Source organism: Vicia villosa, linkage group LG4 (genome assembly GCF_029867415.1).
Source record: "Vicia villosa cultivar HV-30 ecotype Madison, WI linkage group LG4, Vvil1.0, whole genome shotgun sequence".
Lineage (NCBI taxonomy): Eukaryota > Viridiplantae > Streptophyta > Magnoliopsida > Fabales > Fabaceae > Vicia > Vicia villosa.
In genome coordinates, this window is record NC_081183.1 from 7,735,670 (window position 1) to 7,760,621 (window position 24,952).

At 33.3% G+C, this 24,952-nt stretch overlaps 3 protein-coding genes and 1 long non-coding RNA gene across 6 annotated transcripts; all 4 read right to left on the reverse strand.

Moving 5' to 3' along the window:
* Positions 1 to 290: 290 nt before the first annotated feature.
* LOC131594412 (uncharacterized) lies at positions 291 to 3,693 on the reverse strand. Of its 3 annotated transcripts, none has more exons than XR_009281370.1 (11): positions 3,300 to 3,693; positions 2,669 to 2,926; positions 2,327 to 2,407; positions 1,757 to 1,984; positions 1,596 to 1,664; positions 1,444 to 1,515; positions 1,247 to 1,369; positions 1,053 to 1,124; positions 839 to 943; positions 680 to 748; positions 291 to 492 (listed from the first exon to the last, which is right to left on the reverse strand). It is a non-coding gene; the product is annotated as an uncharacterized LOC131594412 (long non-coding RNA). The 3 variants fall into 3 exon arrangements; XR_009281371.1 differs by having other exon boundaries at positions 293 to 492; positions 1,247 to 1,318; positions 1,865 to 1,984; XR_009281369.1 differs by having other exon boundaries at positions 294 to 492; positions 1,247 to 1,318.
* A 2,496-nt stretch (positions 3,694 to 6,189) lies between these two features.
* Positions 6,190 to 9,529, reverse strand: LOC131594414 (uncharacterized GPI-anchored protein At4g28100). Its single transcript, XM_058866535.1, has 3 exons — positions 8,625 to 9,529; positions 7,486 to 8,365; positions 6,190 to 6,723 (listed from the first exon to the last, which is right to left on the reverse strand). The coding sequence occupies exons 2-3, from the start codon at positions 8,107 to 8,109 to the stop codon at positions 6,394 to 6,396; spliced, it is 954 nt and encodes a 317-aa protein (XP_058722518.1). The 5' UTR covers positions 8,110 to 8,365; positions 8,625 to 9,529; the 3' UTR covers positions 6,190 to 6,393.
* A 426-nt stretch (positions 9,530 to 9,955) lies between these two features.
* LOC131596745 (pentatricopeptide repeat-containing protein At3g22470, mitochondrial-like) lies at positions 9,956 to 10,819 on the reverse strand. The gene has a single exon (XM_058869487.1). It carries the CDS (start codon positions 10,817 to 10,819, stop codon positions 9,956 to 9,958), a length of 864 nt encoding a protein of 287 aa, XP_058725470.1.
* Positions 10,820 to 16,700: 5,881 nt separating this feature from the next.
* LOC131594413 (pentatricopeptide repeat-containing protein At1g62930, chloroplastic-like) lies at positions 16,701 to 19,504 on the reverse strand. Its single transcript, XM_058866532.1, has 2 exons — positions 17,930 to 19,504; positions 16,701 to 17,067 (listed from the first exon to the last, which is right to left on the reverse strand). The coding sequence occupies exon 1, from the start codon at positions 19,328 to 19,330 to the stop codon at positions 17,942 to 17,944; it is 1,389 nt and encodes a 462-aa protein (XP_058722515.1). The 5' UTR covers positions 19,331 to 19,504; the 3' UTR covers positions 16,701 to 17,067; positions 17,930 to 17,941.
* Between the last annotated feature and the right edge of the window lie 5,448 nt (positions 19,505 to 24,952).

Sequence of the window (24,952 nt, forward strand, 5' to 3'; positions counted from 1 at the left end):
CTTGCCATGACTTAAAAACCGTGGCTATACGGTAAAGCCACGGGTTCATTTTAACGTTTACGACACAGTATTAGTTCAAGATATAGCCACGGTTTGGTTATGACCACCTATTTAAAACCGTTGTTATATGTTATGCATTCTAAACCATTTATCTTGCCACGGTTTATTTCTGTATCATTTTATATATATATATATATATATATATATATATATATATATATATATATATATATATATATATATATATATATATATATATATATATATATATATATATATATATATAATTAGCAATAATATTGATCAATATAAAATTAATCATGAAAGTAAATACAATTCTAGCATTTATTTAGGAACAACCATGTTTTATAAATACAATTCTAGCATTAGATTATGCGATCATGAAAGTATCATAAATGAGCTTCTAGTATGAAGACAAAACCAAATACTGAGTCAGGTACGCTACCACTTAGCTTGTTGCCAGTTAACAAGCTGAAAAGAAGCAATTGAAACTTGATTACAATTAGCACTTCAACTCTTATGCATCAATACAATATATATTTCAAACTAAAGAATATACTGTGATACTAGTACTACTAATGCACATAAATATGCATATAGCTGTTACTTTAATATCATACAATACAATATATTTCGAAATTTAGAGAAGTGTACTTACAGAAATCTCAAATGTCCCACATGAGCCCTCGCTGGAATTTCACCAAACAAATTATTGAAACTGAGATCCCTATAAAAGTTTTAAAAATAGTATAAATTTCCATGGCTATGAGGTCTGTAAAACAAGGTTAAACATATAAGTTTCAAATGGTTTACTTACAACATGTCCAACTCCTTCATTGTCCAAACATACAATCTTATCATTCCTGTCATGTTTCTTAAAATAGGAATATCCTGACTTGGACCATTGATGTCAGTAATCCACCTGTATCATAATTTCCATCACAAGTTAGTATATAAAACATGTAAGATGAACTAGGGGGAGAACATTAAACGAAACTAAAAAATTAATAGGCTTTCTGGTTTTCACTTACAGTCGAGATAAATTAGTCAAAAGCGATATATTTGACGGGATAGGTCCCTCCAGTCCACTTGCATGCATTTCTCTTCAATGATGTACATTATAATTAGAATATCAATCTAAAGATAAACATAAAGTAGGCATGTATCTATTGTATAACGGTAGAAAGATATTTGAAGAGAAGAAAAAAAGTGATTGCAATCTCACAGTCTCTGAAGCTATTTCCAATTCTGTATGAAGCTCGGTATTTTTCCGTTGAAACTATTATTGTTTATCCTACTGCAATACACCAAAATGTGTATTCATCAGGGAAAGTGTCAAGGTTTTTTTCTAGAAAAAAAATAGTAAAATCAGAACTTACAAATCTGTCAAATTCTGTAACTGAGAATATATACAAGACTTACAAGTATGTTAGAGTGGTAATATTTCCCAACTCCTTAGGAATCTCCCCCGACAAACGATTAACAAGTAGCGAGCTGCATAAAACATCGTATTCATTTAATTCAAAAGGCAAGTATAACTGAATGAAAACTAAAATCATTTGATATGAACTTACATTGAAGTTAGTTCAATCGAACCCCATTCCTTCAGAATCGTACCATTTAGGTAGTTATAAGCAAAATCACTACATCGAATTGAGAACACATTTCATTTCAATCAGCAATACAATTAATGAAACTAAATTTTAAGCTTCCGTAAGGTGTTCATAGTTCTTACACTACTTTGAGGTATGGAAGCTTAACCAATTGAGGCGGAAGCGTGCCGGGGAGGCTGTACCCCTTGAATTCACTAAAAAATGGAAATTCATATATTTCAGAAACTCACATTTTCAAAACCACAACTTTCTATCAAAATCCTCCACTATTCTTTATCCTCCATCTTCTCCCTAACACCAATCACATCATGAATTCTCCTACCAAGCAAAATACTCTTCCCCTGTTAAGCCTACATAAGAAAGTAATTTAAGAGAAATTTCAAAACACTCAACTATTATAAAGTTCAAAAATTTAGCAAAGAGAGGCATTATTTCAATAAATTTGGCAGTTTCATCCAAATCTATATACAACTGGAGCAAGAAATCAACAGATAAATCCTCATTTGCTTAGATACAGAAGATAGACTCACTAAGTATTTGAATCTACATCGTTATAAGTGTAAATTCAAAATTCAACCCTAGATTTTTTGCAAATTCATATAAACGGTTACAGATATCGAAAATTGAAGAAAAATAAGAAAATCCCAAAGCATAAGCAAATACACCAAGAACTCTTACACTAATAGGTTTACCATAAAAACGGGTTGCAACAACTTGAAATATATTGTCGTCTATTGAATCCCTTGAAAGTATACCTTCGATTTCTTTAAACCCTAAGCACATAAATCAAAACAAATTTTTTTATTGGAACACACAAATAAGAGACAAGAAACTGGAAATATATATCCTGATGCATGATTGAAGATAGAAAGTTAGTAAATTGAAAGATAATACACTTCCTAAGAACCAAAGACAAATCATTGGCAAAAAACAAAATTTCAGGATATATGCCACTTAGATTCATTTCCAACAAATAAATCTAGTAACAACCGAAATACCATAGAACCAAAGAATATACAAAAGACGAGATAAACCTCAGCAAAGGCCCTAGGGGAAGATTCAATAACATCATCATCAATGGCCTCTACATCAATCAACGGGGGTTGTTGCTGGTTGTTGTTGGCTTGAGTTTCGACTCATTGAGGCTCCAACTGAGTTGAAGGTCCTTCCTGCTCACGATTCTCATCAGCCGGCATTCGGTTAAGGTCTACGCCGGTAACTTCTGACAGCAGTCTGCCTACTCGACCGAGAGCTCATATTGGAACTGATGTTCCCTAATTCCAAGACGAAATCTGAAAAAACCAATACATCATAGCAACACAAGTAAAATTTGGTGAAGAAAAAATAAAATAAAAAATCTGAAAAATCGAGTGGCTCTTTAACAAATCCTCATACCTACTTACACAAGCGAAAAAAGTGCTAGAAATCATATAAAAAATTATAAACCTATGTTTACAAAAACAAAGCCAAATAATAAAAAAAATACACTAGCACACAATCGCAAACCAAACAAAAAATCAGTTGAAAACCGAGAATCGTAAACCCTAACACGATAACAATCGTAGAAGCAACTAGTAAACAATTGTAGAAGCAGTTTCAGCGATTGTAACCGATCGATGAAAATCGGAAACCCTAAGAAGATAGAGAGAAAAGAAAGAAACGTACCAGAGGGAAATCGCTATGTGGTGTGAGAAATCGCTATCTTTTTCTTCTTTTCTTGATGCTATGACGTTGCCCGAGATCTATTGAATGATAACCCTATAGCTTTCACTTGATTCATGCTTCTTAGAGCATTCAATGGAGCTTCACAGATTTAGGGTTAGTGAGAGAGATCCGAATTAGGGTTTGAGTTTGAGATGAGAGGCGAGGGGGAGAGATGCTCTTAGTTCAGTTCATGGCGGCGTCGTGTTTTGTTTTGCCGGAGAAAGAGATCGAAGATGGTCATCAGCGCCGCTGAGTTTATGAGAGGGGAAGAAGAAAGCTCTTTGAGTAAGGGCAATAGTCACAACGTTGATAAAACCTAATCCCCTTTTCACGTTTCATTCATTATTTGATTTTAATTAGATTTAATCTTAAAAAAGAGGGAAATTTTGGAGGGATATATTTTTTTAGGCTTGGGCCACAGTTTGAAGTGAATCTTATGAGGCCACAGTTTTAGTTTGCGGCTAAAAATATCCGCAGTTGTATAACCGTAGCAATTGAAGTAAATGCCACAGTTTCATACTCCGGATTCAATATTTTATAACATAATTCTACGCTTTGAAAACCCTGGCCAAATCATATATGTGGCCACAGTTTCTGAGCTGTGGAAAATTTTAGCGTGGCCGTAGGCCAAATTTCTAGTAGTGATTTATTAAATTTACTATAATATCCTCTTTATTAAATTTAATGAAATGTTAAAAAATGAAATAGAAAAGTATATTGGAAATTACAATATTAAATGATTTATTAATAATTAATTTTTGCTTATAATAGTGACCAATAAGTAAAGCATTGTTGTTGCTTATAAATGTAACCGGACCTTGAGGGTGTAGAAAATAACCTTAAAATAAATTAAAATAAATATATATTTAACAAGATCAAACTATTGACTTCACAAACTTATAACTTTTAAAAGGAAATGCAGGTTAAATAATTCCAGTTCCAATAAAATCCATATCTAAGTATACCTCAGATCCAATTCGTATATATTTGTTATTTTTAAATGTTATCCATATAAATATATCTTATAGAGGTGTAGTTTTGAATTTATTTTAAAAAAATATTTTTGGATTTTTTTACAAAAATAAAAACACGAATGTGGATCACTTACGAATATATATGACGTGGAATTAGATTGTCTGAAAACTAAGAGTGTTCAAAATTAAATCGTTCCAATAAAAAAATTACTAACTCAACTGAACTAAATCGAAACTGTAAAAAATTGAATTTGGTTCGGATGTGTTTGGATCATTTTTAACAATCAAAACCGCATTACTTTGATTTGAATCAGTTTGGTTTTATTTTTAGAAGTCAACCGAACCAAACCAAATTGCACTTTTTTTTTTGCAGTTCAAACGATTTTTAACGTGAAAAAATCAAGGTAATCAGAACCGGACCGGACCGGCCAGTTCGACCGATTAAATCGAAAACCGGGCCTACATCCGGTTCTACAATGGCAGATAGCCGTTTGAACATAAAACCGAAAAATAAACCGTTAAACCAGTCTAAAACCGCTAAAACCGGACTAAACCGGCGGCTCACGTGGTTACTGCGGTTAGACCGTATTTGGGTGTTTCAAATAAACATTGATTGTTTTGCGTCTCATAAGAAGGAGAAGGAGAAAAGTTATGTTCTTCTTTATTGATGTAAAAGCTTTTTTTGCATTCTTTTTAATATAAATGCATGTAGAATAGAATATTAGAAGGAAGGCTGGGGTTAAAAATTGTTTGCAGAAGAAAACTACTAATGGATGAAAGGCAGATGTTTTAGTTGCGGCGGCTGTTAGCTATCAGATTTATGTGTCTTGTATTTAAATCTAGGGTTCTTTTTTTGGTTAGTGAATGTGCTCCATGGACTTGCAACGAAAATGGGCTTATAAATGATAGTCCAAACTTGTAAAAAGAAACTAATACTAGTAAGTGATACATAAATAATTAGAGTTTTATTTTATTTTTTTAAAATAAAAATTGGAGTAATGCAAAATTAATTCTCTTTACAATTTAAGATAAAATAAATCAATGTAAAATTAATATTATTTTGATTAATGCAAAATTAAATCTTAAAAATTTATTATTATGAAATATAAAAAATTAATTTATAATTAACAAAATATAATATATGATATATTATATTAAAATAGTAAAAATTACTATATTCTATTAATACCGGTCTGATCCCGGTTAGACCCCGGTCAAACCTTTAAACCTTAAACCCTTGTCTATACCGGTTCAATTACCGGTCCGGTTTTAATTACCTTGGAAAAAATAACACCTCTCCTGAAAATACATGTCTATATTTAAGAACATTTTTTATTTTTTACAAAAGGTGTGTGACTACTAATAAAATTGCCGAAAATAATGTCCATTTAAAAATCATCTAAAAAGTTTGATATACGAATTGAGATTATTTTTCTCATAATTCTAAAATATTTTTTATCTAAATTCTAGAATTCGAAATGTATTTTGAATTAAACCTGTCTTTTGTCTTTATAAATAGTTGAAAATATGTATTTGGAATTTATAATTCAAATAAAATTGCATTCATCAAATTCTAAATCTGTTAAACTTTTTTTTTTTTTTCATCATACATTCTGTTTTAATTTTTAAATAAATTTAATTGCCAAATTTTATTATTTTTCTCTTCCAGTTAAACTCTAATTGGCATAATTTAATCCAACATTAACATTTGACATAAACTTAACTATCATTCTCAATTATTTATCAATGGATCAACTGTTCCTTTTCTTAATCTTCCATAAATAAAATATAGACAATATGTCATTAACTTGTTAATTCCTACAAAAAAAATTCTCTATTATATGAAATTTTCTTCATTTTCTGAATTCTATTTTCTTCATGCTGAACTTGTGACAAATCTTTGTCCTTGGAATAATTGTTGTACTAGCAACAAATATCTACAACCTCCCACATTAAGTGTAGACATATAACATACATGATATGAAGGTAAAGTTCATAAATATCTTGTGAAACACATAATTGTCTCTGAAATGTACTTGTCCCTATCAACACATAGTAACCAACCATGATTAAGGTTTTAGTTAAGAGAATAGCACAAAAACATGCACACATAGTACTAATAACAAAGAAAAAAACATAGGTGGTTGGAGATTGGTTGAAGAAGATTGCTCATTTATGATTTCAGATGAATCAACAGCTAGAGGCATTCCATCACTATTAAGAGTGCATGATTGTGGCTTAGATCCATCATTATTCAACAATAAAGCGCGAAGAACATCTGTAACCGTGTGAATATAAGTCGTCTGATTCTTCGACAGAAGCCATGTCAAGCCCATTAGCTCGCAATCTTTGTTGTGAATCTTTGCGGTTCTGTCTTGTTCTTTGCTTGAATTTGAGGTCTTTTTGTTAAGCTGTTAAGAAGTAATATTTCAATTAAAATATCAAATGTGACAGTTAGCAATGATTTATATCTAACCTGAAACTTTTTATGAAATTAATTTGCAACCAAAGTTATCAAAAGAGACCATTAACTCTCAACTGTCCTCTCCACATGAAGACACCAAAAATCAATTTATTCTTTTGTACTTAGATAGTGACAATGCATGTGCTTATAAGTAGCAATATTAAAGTTTATTTAAGAACTTTGTTTTATGACATTAAAATGTACCAGTAATCTATGAACTACACAGCTCCAAAGCATTCATCAAAAGCTTAAAAAAGCAACCATCATACAATATTTGGATAAACAACTTAGTTAAGTGTTTATCATATAATGTATAAATTATTTCTATAACAAAAGATAAAATCAAATCAAACTATTTTCATATAAGTTATAAATAAACTATTCTAGTGAGTTTATGAAAATAAGTTGAAAACAACTTAAGAGCATATCATAAGCTCACATTAACAGTCTTACAACAACTTGAACTATAAGATAAACTCAAATAAGATAATACAAACAAGTCCATAAAGCATATAAGTACTTATGTTTTAAGCGGCTTATTATGTTGTTTATCCAAACATGACTAAAACATGACAAATTTTAGTCAATTTTCAACAAGATCCACCAATGCCCATGTCGCAAAATATCAAGTAAAAAACATCAGAATATACCATAGAGAGAATATACCATTAGAATATAAAATATATTTTCTAAATTTTGTAAAACTCACCAAGTAGAGACTATTCAAGCACTTAGAACACCCTCCAAGACCTTGAAAACCATTGACATGTTTGTCGCCACTCAAACAACTCTTCTCCAACTTTCTAACACTTTCATCTCCAACAAGTTCACCACTTTTGGTTACAGAAAATGAATCGGGACAGTTAAAAGGATGCAGCCTAATCCCACAATAACAATACACCAAATCACAACTCGCATTTGGATTTACAATCTCGATTCCTCTAACTTTCAAAGCCTTTTCCAAACCATCCACACATGTTTCTGAATCATCAGGCACCAAAGGCATGTCAAATGACGATGACGACGACGATGATGATGGTGAGTGGTTTCTAAGAGCAGTGGCAGAGTAGGAAGAGTACAACCATGCTGCAAGAACGGGACAACATCGGTTACGGTCGAGTTTACTGTGTTTTGATGAACTACATGCACTTTTTATGCCATTAAAAAGTTCATTTGAGAGAGATAAAGAACAGCCTTTAACATAAGATTGTTCTTGGAATGAAGGGATTGTTAATGCTGTTGGATGAGATGATGGTGTTGGGAGAATCGGATCCGGGAGACTCGTGTAGGAAGGGAAGAAGAGAATATAGAGGAAAAGGAGTGATATTGACATGGTGGTGTTGAAAGTATAAGATGAAATTGGAGTTTATAAATATGAGTTGATTCCAACCAATTTCATGAACAGCTTGATTGCTATGGCATATGTGGATAGGGAGCATCATGCTAAGACACATGAGTAGGTGAGTTGTATTTAATGTGCAGAAGAGTATTCACATGAATGAGAGGGTTTTTGTTTAATGAGAGAGCGGGAGAGGGAGAGCACATGTCTTGCTTGTTGCAACCTTTATTCTTCTCAGCTCTTACATGTCCTAGTCGTGGATAATATAAAACATGTCTAATTAAAAATAAAAATAATATATACATGAAATATATACTTATATAATACTATAAATGCGTTTAACTCATTAAAAATAATATATATACATGACATATATACTTATATAATACTATAAATGCATCAATAATTCAAAAACTTGCATGAAGAAAATCAAACTAACAAAGGAGAAATGGTATCGAATGTGAAAACTGAAATAAAAAGAAAACAAATAAGAAACAGAAAAATTGTACCTGATCAAATTTGTTCCAGATGCGACCATGGCTGCTCCTTCTCTTATCCTCTCCCGTAGCATGACAGCGTGATGAGTTTAATCGAAAGAGTAAGAGAATATAAAGACTATAGGATAGTATTAGTATATATACTAACACCCAGAATATGTCCAGATCACAACATCTATTGAATAGAAACAGCAAATTAAAGTTGCCATGGTATTGATAATCTCATTCATTATAGCATCATGATTCCAAATATTTCCTATTTCAAGCTAGAAGAATATTTCCAAATAAGAGCATCATGATTCATGGTCCCATTCAAATGCACCAAAAGAAACTGTAATGAAAGACTTCCATAATGAGTGCGCCAATACATTATTGCACTAAATGAAATTCAAAAGATGTTGAACATGAAAGAAAGCAACCACAAATATTCCATCGGTAAAGATGTTCTCGGCTAAACAACTTTATGCATGAAACTCTTAATAAATGATCTCAAGAACAAGAATTTGGAAACAAAGCAACACCGCAGGTGAAAAAAATTAGTCACCTGCTTACCTATAAGTAAGCACAGAAAATACATACAAAGCAAGAACATAAGGTATTAAATCAATCCATCCCTAACTGCAGTCACTAAACAACAACATAATAGGCAACTCTCTCATAAAAATCTTAATGGGAATAACAGGTACATAACCAGCCTTTCCAAATATTTCAATAATCCGCTTCCCTGTCACCTTCATTTCAGCTTGCACTTCTTTCACATCCTCCCATTTTCATCTTGCTGGATTGCCCATGTATGACTCACCACAAGTAACAATATCATCTTTCATTTATTGGAAAACTGTTTAACGAGTTCAGAAACTTTCTCTTCGATCTTTGGTAGGCTTAGACCTGATGGAAGAATTTTGATATTGACTGCACTATCATAATAGTAATACATAGAGCATCATTAGGGAATTTACAAAAGTTAAATCAAACATTCAATATAACTGTTTGTACCAAACCATGTAGCTGTTTTGGCAACCAAACATAATGATAGACACGATGTCAAATAGAATTTTTCAGAAATTGGCAAGGCTACAAATAAAAATGAAGTTTGTAAAAATAAATTTTCCCTAATTTTAAACTAACCAGTGGCTCAGTACAAAGTGTGGAGTCAACAAATACGGAAGTAAAAAATGATCAACATTAATGGTATATACAAGGGAATGAGGAGGTCGATTACAGTGAAGCTATAACAAATTGTGACACTAAGAGGAAATAAAGATGGGATGGTTGTATTCAAATTCAAATTCAAATTCAAAATAACAAATTGTAACTAGAAAGCAACTTACCTAATTTAACTCTTACATTAGACCTTTATCAATCATTTCCCGAAGAAGTTTCACAGCCATATCATTCTTTTCGCTTTTGAACAAAGCACGAATAATAATTTCATAAGTTACAAAATCCGGAATACAACCGTTGTCCTTCATTTTTGACAGTAAGCTCAATGCTTCATGAATCAAGCCCTCTTTACAGAATCCATTAATCATTGCAGTGTAGGATGTAACATTTAAATGATAGCCATTAGATAGAAGTTTACTAAAAACCTCTTGTGCGTCCTTAAGTCTGCCACAGTTGCACAAACCGTCAATTAATATTGTGTATGTGTACACATTTGGCTTAATTCCTTGGTATTTGAACTTTGTAAATAAAGCTATTGCCTTGTCAAGATCATGGCTTTTGCACAAAGCATCTAATAAAATACTGTATGTGATCACACTAGCTGGTTGACCTCTATCATACATCTCATCAATAAGATCCCTAACATCACAAATTCTCCCCGATTTGCAAAGTCCATCAATAAGAGAATTGTATGTTATAGTATTAGGAGCCATGTTTTTCAAACGCATTTCTTTGAAGAGATTCACAGCTTCATCCACCATTCTACTCTTACATAAACCATCTATCATAACATTGTAGCTTTGAATATTAGGTTTCACTCCTCTTCGAACAAAATAGTTGAATGCGTGTTTAGCCTTGTTCACTTCTTTAACCAAGAAATATCCATCCATCAAAGAATTATAAGTAATAACATCAGGTTTCACGCCTTGTTTTATCATAACAGCCAACACACTTCTAGCTTTTTCCACCTCTCCTTCCTTACAAAAACCATCAATCAATGTATTGAAAGTACAAACATCCGGGCTGATGTTTTTCAAGGACATTTCATTTAACAAACCAACCGCTTCTTTCAATTGATCGACTAATATTTTGAGTCTCTAATAACGAATAAAAAAACTTTTTAGAAAAACAAATTATTTAAGCAATTAAAGACATTTTACAGTTGGAAAGTATATTGTGTAAATTTATTTCACTACGAGTTTCAGTTAGTATGTTCAAATGTACTCTTTAGTGTTATACTTACCATATATTATAAAGCTTTATGTAGGAATAGCATAAACTACACTTACAGGCTCATGCATTAAAGTATGTAATTCCAACATTTGATGGCTATGTTTACATATGTAATAGTTTTCATGTGTTTATGTTTACATATGTAATAGTTTTCATGTGTTTCTTGAATGTTTAACTATTTATTAATGTATTCATGAGTTGCTGCAAATCGGCAACACTGAGGATAATGTTAAGTTGGTTACATTGCATGGAAAGGCCTTTACAACAACAGCCTGTTTTATAAGTCCTAGGCAGCTACAACATTCATGGAAAGGCCTTTGTGACAGTTCCAATTGGAACGTTCGAGTTGTTGGACGAGTTGTGTACTTTGAACAGCGGAACAAGCCAAGAAGGAGAGCAAGTCGAAGCATTTGGAAATATCGAGTTGTTTCCGCGGTCTTGTAGGCCCTATTTCAAATAGTTCAAAGCTTTTGTCTACTGAAACAAGGTTACATTGGCGTGAGAAAACAGTTGTTTATATGATGGAAACAAATGCAGTCTTGTATTTCTCTGATTGTATTTTACACGAAACTGGGAAGCTTATTAAGGTAAGTTTTGCAAAGGATTGGCATTGTCTTTAAAATGTAACAAATCGCCCACAAAGAGGCGAGATGCGTCAAAATCATAACAAAATTATCACAACACGAGCTAATTGAATTATTTGGAAGGGCGAAGATTTATTAAAGTGAGATCGACGACAAAAGAAATAGGCTGTAAAAGTTTAAATTTGCAAGTTATTTATGTTTATTGTTGGATAAGGCGAGTTAATATCTCGGTCGCTTGTAAATAACCAATTAGAAATTCACTTTAGATAAAAGATGTATCTCCTTTCTCCTATGCGGGCGGGAGGCACCCCTCTCTTTCTAGAACCTTAAAACTATGCAGGGTGGTCGAAGGAAACTACATCTTACGAATGAAGCCAGGATATTGACACATATATTGAATGATGACATGACCTATTTATTTTCTATGGTTGACCTTTCAGAATTTTGTATCTGATCATGTTACAGTTTCTGACAGTGATGTCCATGTGGATGGTGTTACGAAAGACGACGAATCTACTCCCATTGTTGTAGTCATTCCGAGTTTAACAAGTGACTCTTCATCTGCTGTAAGTTATTGTTATATGAATCATGAATCATCTCATATTCAAAGTATTAGGATGCATCTTTCCACCGGTTCACTTCAGCTGTCATCAATGGTTTTTGTTCTCCCTGTCACTATTTTCACAAGAAAGTTCACAGCTATTTATTTGCAGTGTACTATTGAGATTTTAACAAAATCACTGTGCTATTGTGATATAGTAAAACTAAATGTGATTCTAAACAAGTAGCTAGCATTATATATAACTCATTTGGCTAATTTCTTTATGTTTTTCTTTGATGTTTTTTAGCAGATCAAGGGTGGTTCCTCCTTCACTCAGGTTCTCCATTATATGCAAAATTTTGATTCTTGGGGTAATAGGTAATGACAAAATGGTCTCATGCTTTACTAAAATGGTACTTGATTTGAATATTATTTGGTTATAGGTAGTATTAGAGTTAAGTTGAAAAAGAGTTTGAGAAGCTTACTCTACCACGGATGGATATCTTCCACGCGCTATCTTTGCCAAATGCATAGGTATGACAATTTTACAATAATCAAAGAATTTCTTACCTTTCAAGGTAGTCTTCTCCAAGACGCTTATCAACCTTTCTAGGTAGCCTTCGCTGGGATCTTTTTTATCCTCTCTAGGAGTCTTTCTATGTCAGTCTTGTTTAAGACATATCTGGGTTAACCCTGTAGTCTTGTTTAAGACACTCCGTATCCTTTTTAGAAGCCTCTCTAGATAATCTTGTTTAAGAAGTTTCATATCCTTTCTAGGAATCTTTTTAGGTTAATCTTGTTTAAGACGTTTCTTATCTTTTTAGAAGCCTTTCTAGGTAATCTTGTTTAAGACATTTCATATCTTTTTTAGGAGCCTCTCTAGGTAATCTTGTTTAGGACGATCCATATCTTCTTTAGAAACCTTTCTAGTTTAATCTTGTTGAAGACATATCTCAACTTCTTTAGGTAATATTCTTCAAAAAAAAAGTTTTCCAAAGACATATCTTGCTCTTTCAAAGAGTTTCCTCAGTTAGTCTTCTCTAAGACAATTTTTCCCAAGCTTTGTTTGAAGCCTAATCTCCGTCAAATCTGTCAACGATCTATCCTATTCAGGAAACCTCTCCAGGTGGTCTTATGTAAGACATTACTTCATCTCTCCTCAAATACAATCCGAACTAGGATTCGCAAAACATCTCAAAAGGGTTAAACAAATTCAATGGGTGATAAGGAGATAAAATAGTGGAGTTATCATACATACATACTCAGGTGCATACACGCAACATTTTCATGCATAAGCATTCACACATGTACATTGTACAAACAATAGGATCATATGCACACACATGATACATATGCATTCACAAAAACAATCTTTTACACAACTGGCTGTGAGTCCTCGCTATGTAAGTCTCAGGCTTTAGCAGGACACTTCTCTCCTCACACACTCGAGCACAGGGTAAATTTAGGGGTCTTCCATTATTTAATAACTCTTCGATTCGAAAAGCATGAGACCTGCGTATTCTCACGCCATTCAATCCAAGATAATTAAATAGGGGCAGCTGTCATACCCCAAAATTTACCCGTCATGATTCATATCTTTTAATTTATTAAGGGTGTTAAAAATTAGGAGCCATGGGATTTAACATAGCTATTGTTAAATCTTTTCTCTTATAAAACCCCTTTAATAAACAGAGATGTGTAATTAACAGATATTAGGGCCCAAATTATTGGCGCAATTAGGGGTGGCAAAACGGGCCGCCCGCCCCGCCCGCCGCCCGCCCCGCCTTATGCCCGCCAAAAAACGAGCGGGGCGGGCATGCCCGCCAAGTAAAATGGGCATCAAAATCATGCCCGCCCCGCCAAGATGGCGGGTTGGCGGGCGGCGGGCTTACCCGCCTATTTTTATTTATATATTTTTAATAGAGTAATATGCTTTTTTTACCTTTTAATTAAACTTTTCACTTAATTTTTAAAACAATTTTTTATAAAAGTAATTTTTTTAACAAATTTACTCTAAAAAATATTACTTATATTTGTAAATAAATGTATAAAATAAACCATCAAGAATTGCAATTATTAGAATTAACTAAAAAAATAGTGAGTTTTGGAGGAGGAGCGGGTTTTGGCGAGCGGCGGGCTTTGGCGGGACGGGTATGGCGGGCGGCGGGTTTTGGCGGGGCGGGCTTTGGCGAGCGGCGAGCCTAAAATCCCAACCCAACTCGCCAATTTTTGGCGGGTACGCGGGGGGCCCGGCGGGCCCCGGCCCGTTTTGCCACCCCTAGGCGCAATGTCTCTTTCTAAAAAGATCTCTTTTTACTCTTTTGAAATTTTACTACAATTAGGTATTTTTGTTTTTTATCATTAGGATCATTATTTGTAATATTAGGTATATTTATTATTATCTTTTTGAAAAAAATTAATTAAATAGGGTTTAAAAATAGTTAATCATTTTTAGGATTTTTTTTATGTTGATTTTAAAATTAGATTTATAATAGGCTGATTACTAGGATTATTTTTTTTAAACTAAAGATTAATTCCCTATTGCCAATGGTTATTATTAATATTATTAGAATTTGTTTTAATAAGAGGTTTATTATATATTTATTAATTGGGCTGTGGAATTAAGTTATGGGCCACGTGGATACTGAGTTTGGGTTGGGTTGAACCCGTTTCCTATTCACCATCTTCCTCTCAGCGCTCACAAACCCTAGCCTTGCACCTCCATCAGCGGCGCCGCCCCACAACAAACCCTAATCATCACTCAAATCTCAGTCCAACCCAGGCCCATGAGTGAATCTGCAAACTAAATCAGATCTTAACAAAATTATAACAGAAATCAAAACATAAACAATAACAAATCAAGCAAGTTTTCGGAATAATAGGGAAGCAATTACAAACCAAATCTGAATCAATTAATCTACAAACTAATTCTAACAATCCCTAATTTCCTAATTGAAATCTAACCCTAACTATAAAACTAAAAGGAGAAAACAGAAATAGGGGGGAGGAAATTCTGAAAAAAGATCGTCGCGAACGTTCTTGAAGCTTGGGACCTTCATCCGTCGGACCTGTGAATCAAACGGAAAGGATTAGTGAAAGGAAGCTCACACGTTCTTGAAGTAGAAGACAAGAGGTAATCCGAATGAACACTTAGCTTGATTTGTTGCTTTATCTGAATACGTGTGCGTTTGATGTGTGTTGGGTTTTTCTGGAAATTCTAAGGGTTTGTATGCAAGGGTTAGGGTTAGGTTTCTGGGTTTGTGAGGTTGGAAGGTTTGAGTTCTCCGGTTGATCTTCGATCGGGAACTGGGTTTCTACGGCGGGCTAGGGAGGATCACGGTGGTGTGGGGTGTTCGGACGATGGTATGCGGTTGCGAGTGATGAATTTTTCTGGGAATGAAAGAAGAAAAGGGAGAGAGAAGAGAGGATTGTGAGAGAACGATTAGAGAGGAGAGAGAAAGGAATCAGAAGAATGAAAAGGGAATTGGGGATTTTGTGGTTATTTCCTCTCCGGCCGTAGGATGAACGACATGTGGCCCTCTCATGGCCACTTGTCGCTAATGCTGAACATGATTCAGTATAGCGAGCTTCATCATACACCCTCAACCTCAACATGTGTGGGCTGTCCGATTAGTCTAAGTTCAAATCCGACGTTTCATAGGCTGTAACACACCATAGCCTAACACCTTCCCTCAACCTGATTATAATAACTTACCCCGAATCTCTTAACTGTGTAGGGTTTCCTATTCGCCCTTCAGAATAGGTGGCGACTCTAAATTTAATTTTTAGGGCAGGTTGCTACAGTTGGTATATCAGATACTTTTATTATAATACCTCTAAATTAATTTTTTTTAAATTAATACTAAAAATTTTTAAAACCCAGTATAAAATATATATTTTTATATCAAATTTTTGAAAAACCAATAAATAATCTTATGAGATTATGCTAATTTTTAAAATAAAAAAACCAGCATATGAACATAGATTTTATATTTGTGTTTAAATTTTTTTTGATATAAAAGCATATTTTGTTTTTAAAATCTATGGTTTTATATCAGATTACTTGAAAAAACCAATATAAAATTATATATTTTCATATCGGATGTTTTAAATATCCGATATAAAATCATAGTTTTTAAATCAATGTATGAGATTTTATACTAATTTTTTCAAATATAAAAAAAAAAAAAAAAAAAAAAAACTATCAAAAATTTTGATGGTATTAACTTTGTTTTTAAAAATAGTCTATCAAAATTATCAAAAAATTCGGTGCATCTATATTTTATACTAGTCACTTCAAAAATCTGATAAAACTTATAAAGTATTGAATTTTTTGAAAATGATGGTAAAAATGATATTGGATTGTTTTATTTGCCTATTATATTTTCACCCGATAGATAAAATTTTCTAATAATATTATTAATTATTGTAAAAAAAAAAAATGAGAGGTATATTTTTTATTTTTTATACTATAAAAATTTGAGGGGTGTCAGTGAAAGAAGAATTTCAAAACACATCTAAAAAAAATCTATTTGTGAAATTATTTTCTTCACGCCTTTCATACTCCTCAAAATTCCAAAAATATGTTTATTTAAATTTGAACCCTTGTCTCTTTTTTTTATATATAACAAAATTAGTCTGTTTGGACTTTAAAATCTAAATATCTAAACTAATCACTGAAAATACATACAAAGCAAGAACATAATAGCCAACTCTCTCAACCGAAATAACAGGTTCATAACCAGGCTGTCTAAATATTTCATTAGTATGCTATCTGCTAAACATTAAATAGCGTCTGCTATGTCAAACTGAGACGTGAACCGCTCATCCATAACGGAGGGTCACTGCTCTGGGCCGCTGTCCCAGAATAATGCCGCTAATCTGCAATCGATAACTCAGTCAAATAGAATCTGGATTTCAGAAATTGGCAAGGCTGCAAATGAAAATGAAGTTTGTAACTAACCAGTGCCTCAGTACAAAAAATGGGGACAACATTAATTGTATATACAAAGAATGAGGAGGGAAATAACAGTGAAGCTATAACTAATAAGCCTAAGTTTGGAATTTTCAGTTTTCCACGGTCACACCGCACGTTGTATAAAAGCTACCCATTGTAGCTTCTGAAAAGTCACGTTGGAGAAGGCATAAACGTGCGGTAGCGGTGTTGTATATTGTTACCAAACACGCACTAAGTCATAAAACTAGAACTCAGCAAACTTTGCAATTTATAATAACCAAACTCAAGAGAATGTAAACAGCATTTGTGGCGATCTAGAGACATCTGAATGGCAAAATCCGCATATCAAGATGGGATGACGATGTTACCCCGGCTAGTTTTAATCAAAATCATATAATCTGAATTGAAAATATCATGCAGACTCTCCCCACTCTAGAAACTGATAGCATAAGAGTTAAGTATCCAAACTATATGGGAAGAACCACATCAATCAAAGATAGGATCAAATTAAAGCATTAATGTCCTGAAGATTGATAAAGAATTAATGTTGGTATAGATAATATTCTAAAAGGAGTATGGGTTGGGTATTAGTTTAATATCAATAAAGTTATCACTATTATAATATTGGTATCTAGTAGAATGTTAACAGAATTAGATCTTGGCGAACTCTAGGAACAAGATGTCAAGACAAGATAAAACATCATTCCACTAAAGTGGCTGTTAACTTGTTGCACAGTCCATTTTTTATTTACTTGCGACACTAAAAGGAAATAAAGATTGGATGGTAGTATTCAAATTCAAATTCAAAATAACAAATTGTAACTAGAAAGCAACTCACCTAATTTAACTCTTACATTAGACCTTTATCAATCATTTCCCGAAGAAGTTTCACAGCCATATCATTCTTTCCGGTTTTGAACAAAGCACGAATAATAATTTCATAAGTTACAACATTCGGAATGCAACTGTTGTCTTTCATTTCTGACAGTGAGGTCAATGCTTCATCAATCAAGCCCTCTTTACGAAATCCATTAATCATTGCAGTGTAGGACGTAACATTTAAATGATAGCCATTAGATAGAAGTATCCTAAAAACCTCTTGTGCATCCTTAAGTCTTCCACATTTGCACAAACCGTCAATTAATATTGTGTATGTGTACACATTTGGCTGAATTCCCTGGTGTTTGAACTTTGTAAATAATGCGATTGCCATGTCAAGTTTATGGCTTTTGCACAGAGCATCTAATAAGATATGGCACGTGAACACATCAGCTGGTAGACCTCTGACATGCATCTCATCTATAAGATCCCAAACATCACAAATTCTCCCCGATTTGCGAAGTCCATCAATAAGCGAATTGTATGTTATAGTATCAGGAGCCGTGTTTTTCAAATGCATTTCTTTGAAAAGATTCACAGCTTCATCCACCATTCTACTCTTACATAATCCATCTATCATGACAGTATAACTATGAGTATTTGGTTTCACTCCTCTTCGAACAAAAGAGTTGAATATGTGTTTAGCCTTGTTCACTTTTTTAACCAAGAAGTATCCATCCATCAAAGTAGTACAAGTAATAACATTAGGTTTCACGCCTTGTTTTATCATAACAGCCAACACACTTCTAGCTTTTTCCACCTCCCCTTCCTTACAAAAACCATCAATCAATGTACTGAAAGTACGAACATTGGGGCTGATATTTTTCAACGACATTTCATTTAACAAACCAACTGCTTCTTTCAATTGACCGACAATACAAAGGCTATTCACTAAAGTACTATAAGTGATAATATCAGGAGAAATTCCTTTGACAATCATTTCAGAATATAAATCGAAAGCATCGTCCACAAGTTTATCTTTTCCCAAACTATCAATGATTGTGCTGTACATTATCACGTCAGGCTTAACCGACGACACTTCAATCTTTTTAAGAACTTGCAAAGCAGCTTTTGTTTCTCCTATTTTACATAAACCGCCAATCAACGTCCCATAACTAAAATGATCAAGTTGAAACCCGTTTGCTATAACATCGTCGTGAAAGTGAAGGGCGTCTTTAATCTTGCCATTGTTACATAGACCTCTTATAAGTGTATTAATTGTTATTGTAGTAGGCTGAAAACCTAGCTTGAGGATGTTGGCGAATACAGAAAATGCAAAATTGAGATGACTAAGGTGGCAGTAACAGTTAATCAAGATGTTCAAATTAACAATGTCGGTTGGAATTCGTCGAAGTTGCATTTGTCGACATTGTCAATGAATGCGGGTAAAGGCTGAGCGTAGAATCGAAGTGAAAGAAACAAATTGGGAGAGGGATGAGAAAGAGCGTACCTTGACCTTAAGAAGGAAGAAGACATTGGAGTCACTTTGGTTGCAAAGGAATCAAACAACATTTTAAGAAACATAAGGGTTTATTAAGTCCCTCAATTCAGGATCTTTTAGTTACATTAATTCTTTCAGTTAAATTTTATAAAAATAAAAAAAAAATCGTTAAGGTGCATATACTCGGCACTCCAACAGGTTATTAGTTCTATTGACATTGTTTTAAATGATATAAAAAAAATTGTGAATAGTATGGTATCCTTGAGTTTAGTTGGGTACCGATACCCTCGTCTAATCAAATAGCAGAATTTAATGTCACATCACTTATTTATTTTATTTTAATTTTAAATAAAATAAAATTATAATATAATACCCAACTTTTTTTTTGACAGAAAATAAATGATATTCATTCATTCAAATCGGTAGAGTACATCGTTGCAATACAAATTCAAAATCGCCAAAAACAAAAAGAATGAATCTGCGAACAAATCCACAGCATCCATGTTAATAGCATAAAACGGCAAATTACATATGCCTGCAAATATTAATGCATTGACTGTATTGAGATGTCCGAAATTTTCATGCTTCCGGATCTGTAGCGTTGACGGCACCAAAGTCATTGATTGAATCTGCACTAGATCGAAACTAATCTTTCAACCTGAAACAAATGAACACCACACAAAAACGAAAAAACAAAATACCCGCACAAAGACGAGAAATCAAAATACACCACAGAAATATGGGAAATCAAAACAAACGATGACCCACGAAATCACAAAAAAAGACAAAAAGAAAAGGTGTGAAAATCACTTATTTAAGAAATAGATAAACAAAAACGATTTGGAGGGGTGATTTTGGATCAAAATTGATCCTAAATCACCCCTCTTTGAGAGAGAGAGGAAGGAAAAAGAAGAAAAGTGACGGTTAAGGTAGAAGAGGAGGAGCTATTAAACTTTCAGCCCCTCTTTTTAATATAATACCCAACTTAAACTCATGGTATTAAAGAATTTACCATAAAAAATTCATTTAACATCAATTTATAATTAAAAAACAAGAGAAAACTAAACATTAAACATTGTAAATCCTAACTTTTTTCATTTTCACTTTAAAACAAAAAATCTGAATTCTTTTCATTTTAACTGCAATTAAAGAAGAGAGAGGAGACGAAACTCAGAATTCAAAGAGTTAAAGACAAATGAACTGTATTTGAAGTGAAGATTGTCATTATTTATCTTTCTCATATTTGAAGACTTCACTGAATCCGTATTTCTTTAAAATGTATGAATACTCAACTCTAACTTATTAAAAAAGTAATTTTTTTTGCTTATCCATATTGCTTACTGCTACTTCTTATGAATTTATCTTATGTTGAGGTGAGAGTTAAATAGGCAGAAGATTATCAAATATGAAGGTCAAATTCTATCAAATATCAAGATAAGGATAACGAAGGAATTAGGGATGGCAATTGTACTTATCTCTAGCGGGTATCCTAAAAAACCACTCATAACGGATATGGTAAAAATCCGCAAAATGGATACGAACATAACCACTGACAATTATTCACGAAAATAAACGGGTATAGGTACCTTATATATTTTTATTTTTATTATTATATATACATGTATGTTTGTTAATTTTTTGGCATATAAAAATATATATGGGTCACTTTTACTTGAATCCAATCCATTAAACTTTGACATGCTACTTGCATTCTTGAAGAAACCATGTATCCTGTAAATTTAGAAAAAACACACAACATAAAACCTTAAATTATAAAAACCACAACAAATTCCTAGTTCTTAAGTAATTCAGTTGCTAAGATTTAAAAAAACAAAAACAAAAAGTCAAATTAACTATCATTAAAAAAAATTATATAAACTAAAACTTCATTAAAAAGGAAAAAGGAGCACAGAATACATAGGGGGACCAAGCCAAGACCCCTTAGGAGCAAAGTCTAAGCCTAGGAGTACCTTCCTTGTCTAAGAGGTATTCCCGAACTAAAACCGAATGCAAGAAGGAAAACCAGTGATAATTACGTAAAGACAATCCTAGGTTCGCAAGGAGATCCGCACAAAAATTGGCCTCTCTATATGCATGAGATATCATAAACTCAATAGAACCAGTATACTCCAAACAACTGAGCCAACGAGATATAATCTTCCAAGAGATATGGATTGTCTCATGCTTTTCCTCTCATGCTTCCATGCTGCTTTAATCCTAGCCATTGATTTGCTCTATTTTATTGTCTCTTATCACTATTGTTTTTTATATGGATGCATCCACCATTGGATTACAAATTGGAGGGATGGTTGGTCCATTAAAATAGGAGAGGATCCAAATTCTCTTCCAAGGAACCAAGCTAGTATCAGAAAAAGCTTTAACTACCAACAAAATGTCGGATTCCAACCAAACCTTTTGAAATCCCAAATCTTTAATTTTCTCAATAGCAATAGTAGCTGCAAGAAGCTCAGTCGTAGCAGCATCTCCTTCACCTAAAAAATCACAAAAACTCCTAATATGTTCGGCCTCCATATTGCGAAAAATACCTCCACACGCCATTAGTGATGGCATTCCTCTAACTAGCCCGTCGACATTCACTTTAATCCAATCTTTGGGAGGGGGGCTCCAAATGACATCAAGCATATGCATAGGTTTACTAGGGTGAAGCAAAAATCAAAACTGTTAAGAATGGTAAAGCTGGCCATGTTATTAGTTGAACACTTAGCAGTATTGGTCCCTGCTAATTTAGCTCTAGCGATAATTGTAACACCCCATAAATTCTTTATTTAATTTAATTAATTTTTTTTATTAAATAATTGAATTAATTGAATTATTTGAGTAATATGGATTAATAAGGCTAATGGGCCAGTGTCGCAAGTAGCAATTGGGGGGTGTGTCAGTTGCAAGCCTTTTCTAAAGTAAGGTTATATTTTCATAAAATAGAAAAGAAGAGGATTTTGTGAAAGGAGAACCAAAAGGGAGAAGAAAAGAGCTGAACGTGAAATTGGGAGAAGAGCAAGAGTGAAGAGCAAGGGCATCCAAGAATTCGACATCGAGGTAAGGGGGGATTCTTCTCGTTAACCTCTATTATGGGTTGTATGAATGATTCAATAGAGTTTGTATGTTAGGATTCTAAATTGGATTGTATGTCGGGTTGGGGTTTTGGGGTTTATAGAACTTTGGTTCGATTTATGTTGTGAATGATGATTGGTGTTGAATAATGATGTTAAACATGATTAGAAGTATGTGTGAATGTGCATATTGTGTTGTATATGTGGTTCATTTTTTGAAATTCGTACTGGTATGATTTTGAGGGTATTTGGGATGTATAGAATGTTGTTTTCTGCAGGTTGGGGTTTCTGAAATCGCCGGATCGCGCCGCGTGCACAGGGTTGGCGCCGCGAACAGGTGGGCAGAATGCCAGGATGTTGTGTTACGCACAGGTCGCGTCGCGTACCTGTGTTGGCGCCGCGAAGGCGTAACTTTTTCTCGTTTCGCGTCGCGTACAGGTGTTTGCGCCGCGAAAAGCTTGGCAGAGAGCCAAGGATTTTTGGAACGCTCAGTTCGCGCCGCGAACCAAGTTGGCGCCGCGTGCTGTTGATGTTTGGGACTTTTAAAAGTTTAACGATGCATAACTTTTTAACTGTTAGTCCGTTTGATGTGCCGTTTCGAGCACAGTGAAGCTAATTAAGCGATTTACGCAATAAAATAGTGTTTTGAGTTGTGACTCGATTTTATTTTAAAACGCTTGATTTAATTAGTTGTTGTGGTTTATGCGTACCAATGCACTGATGAATGTTTTGGTTATTAACTCGTCTTGGTTGTGATTGATGATTAATGTAACACCCCAAATTCTACCCAAAAATATCATGCGAGAAATAAGAGTATTTTAAAAACTATCAACAATGCATTTGGGATATCACATTTACTTCCTATAAACAACTCATAAACAGATACATAGCACTTTAATCTCAGAGAAGCACAAAACAACTTATAACAGCTCTTAGACAAACCAACTTCATAGTAATATGCAGCGGAATCATAACATTCGAATTTATAAACAAATCATCTTATTTAATCGGAAACAACTTCAAACATCATAGTACTTCTCATTATCCAATTTGGAACTCAACAACTAAAACATGAACAACATATAAACAACAATATATACAACCCCCGAGTGCTACGTATCAGAGCGACACACCAACCAGACACGATGAATCTATAAACTTCCACAGCTATACTTGAGTACCTGCCCATTTCCCATGGTAGGGGAAACATCAGCAGAAGGGGTGAGATATCAAACATTATAAAGGAAAGTATGATAATACATATAGCAAAGATAAAATCATACACAATTCACCACTTCTCAATATAAGCAATTTGCATCACAACAATAATGTTAACTATCAACTATAACAATGTATTCAAGTTTACAAGTATGTCATTCAAGCACATAATAACATATACTTCATAATCACAACGTAAATTAATACAACTATCAACAATGGCAAAACATGGTTCATATATTCCACATATATACATATATCATTAATACATATATATATATATATATTTGCATTCTCATCATATACGTTTCATTTACATATATCACCAAAATCATGTATCAAACATCACCAAATTTAATTATCACATCTCATGCACACATAACAATCACCTAATCACATAATTACATATATTCAAACATCACATAACTCCAATGTAACTCAATGCAAGACATGTGACTCTATGCATGTGGTACCCAATATGGACCCAAAGTTCCACCGCTTCCGATTCATATAGAATCTAGCCACGCTTCAGATCCGGACAAGACCAAAGCCACCAAATGTAAACATATAGTTTACCGCTTTCCGATTCACTCTAGAATCCAAGCCACGCTTGTGTTTCAAAGCAATTCCACCTATGTTTCAAGGCACACTATGATATGAATGTATGTACAATCTCACAAATATATGCAATTAAGATCATCTCTACCATCTTAACTTTCCACATATCACAATAATTCAACTCTATGAATTATCCACCAATTGTACACAACATTTACAACACACACACATCATTCACATATGAGAGGCCAATTAATCAATTACGATTCACACAATCCAATTAACACTAGTAATCATACTATCTCATGTTAATTCTCATTTTTGTCAATTATACATGAACACACATTTTCAACATCAAGCAATTAGTCATTAGAATTAATGCTAACCAACTAACCATAAAGAATCAATATCAAAACAACATCATTGGCATGACAATATATATTTCTCAACATACATATTCAAGCCAAAACACAATTACAAACAATTTCTCAAAATACCGTAATTTACCGATAAACCGAATAATTGGTCCAAGTTCAAGTATATTCCAATCACATAGACTTATTGGAATCAATTCAACTAATAATTTAACTATCCAATTAATAATTAAACTATATTAATTTCAATTCAACTATTATATTTCTATTCCATTATTTTCCAATTCTATTACAAAACCCATTATTTAACTATCAATGGT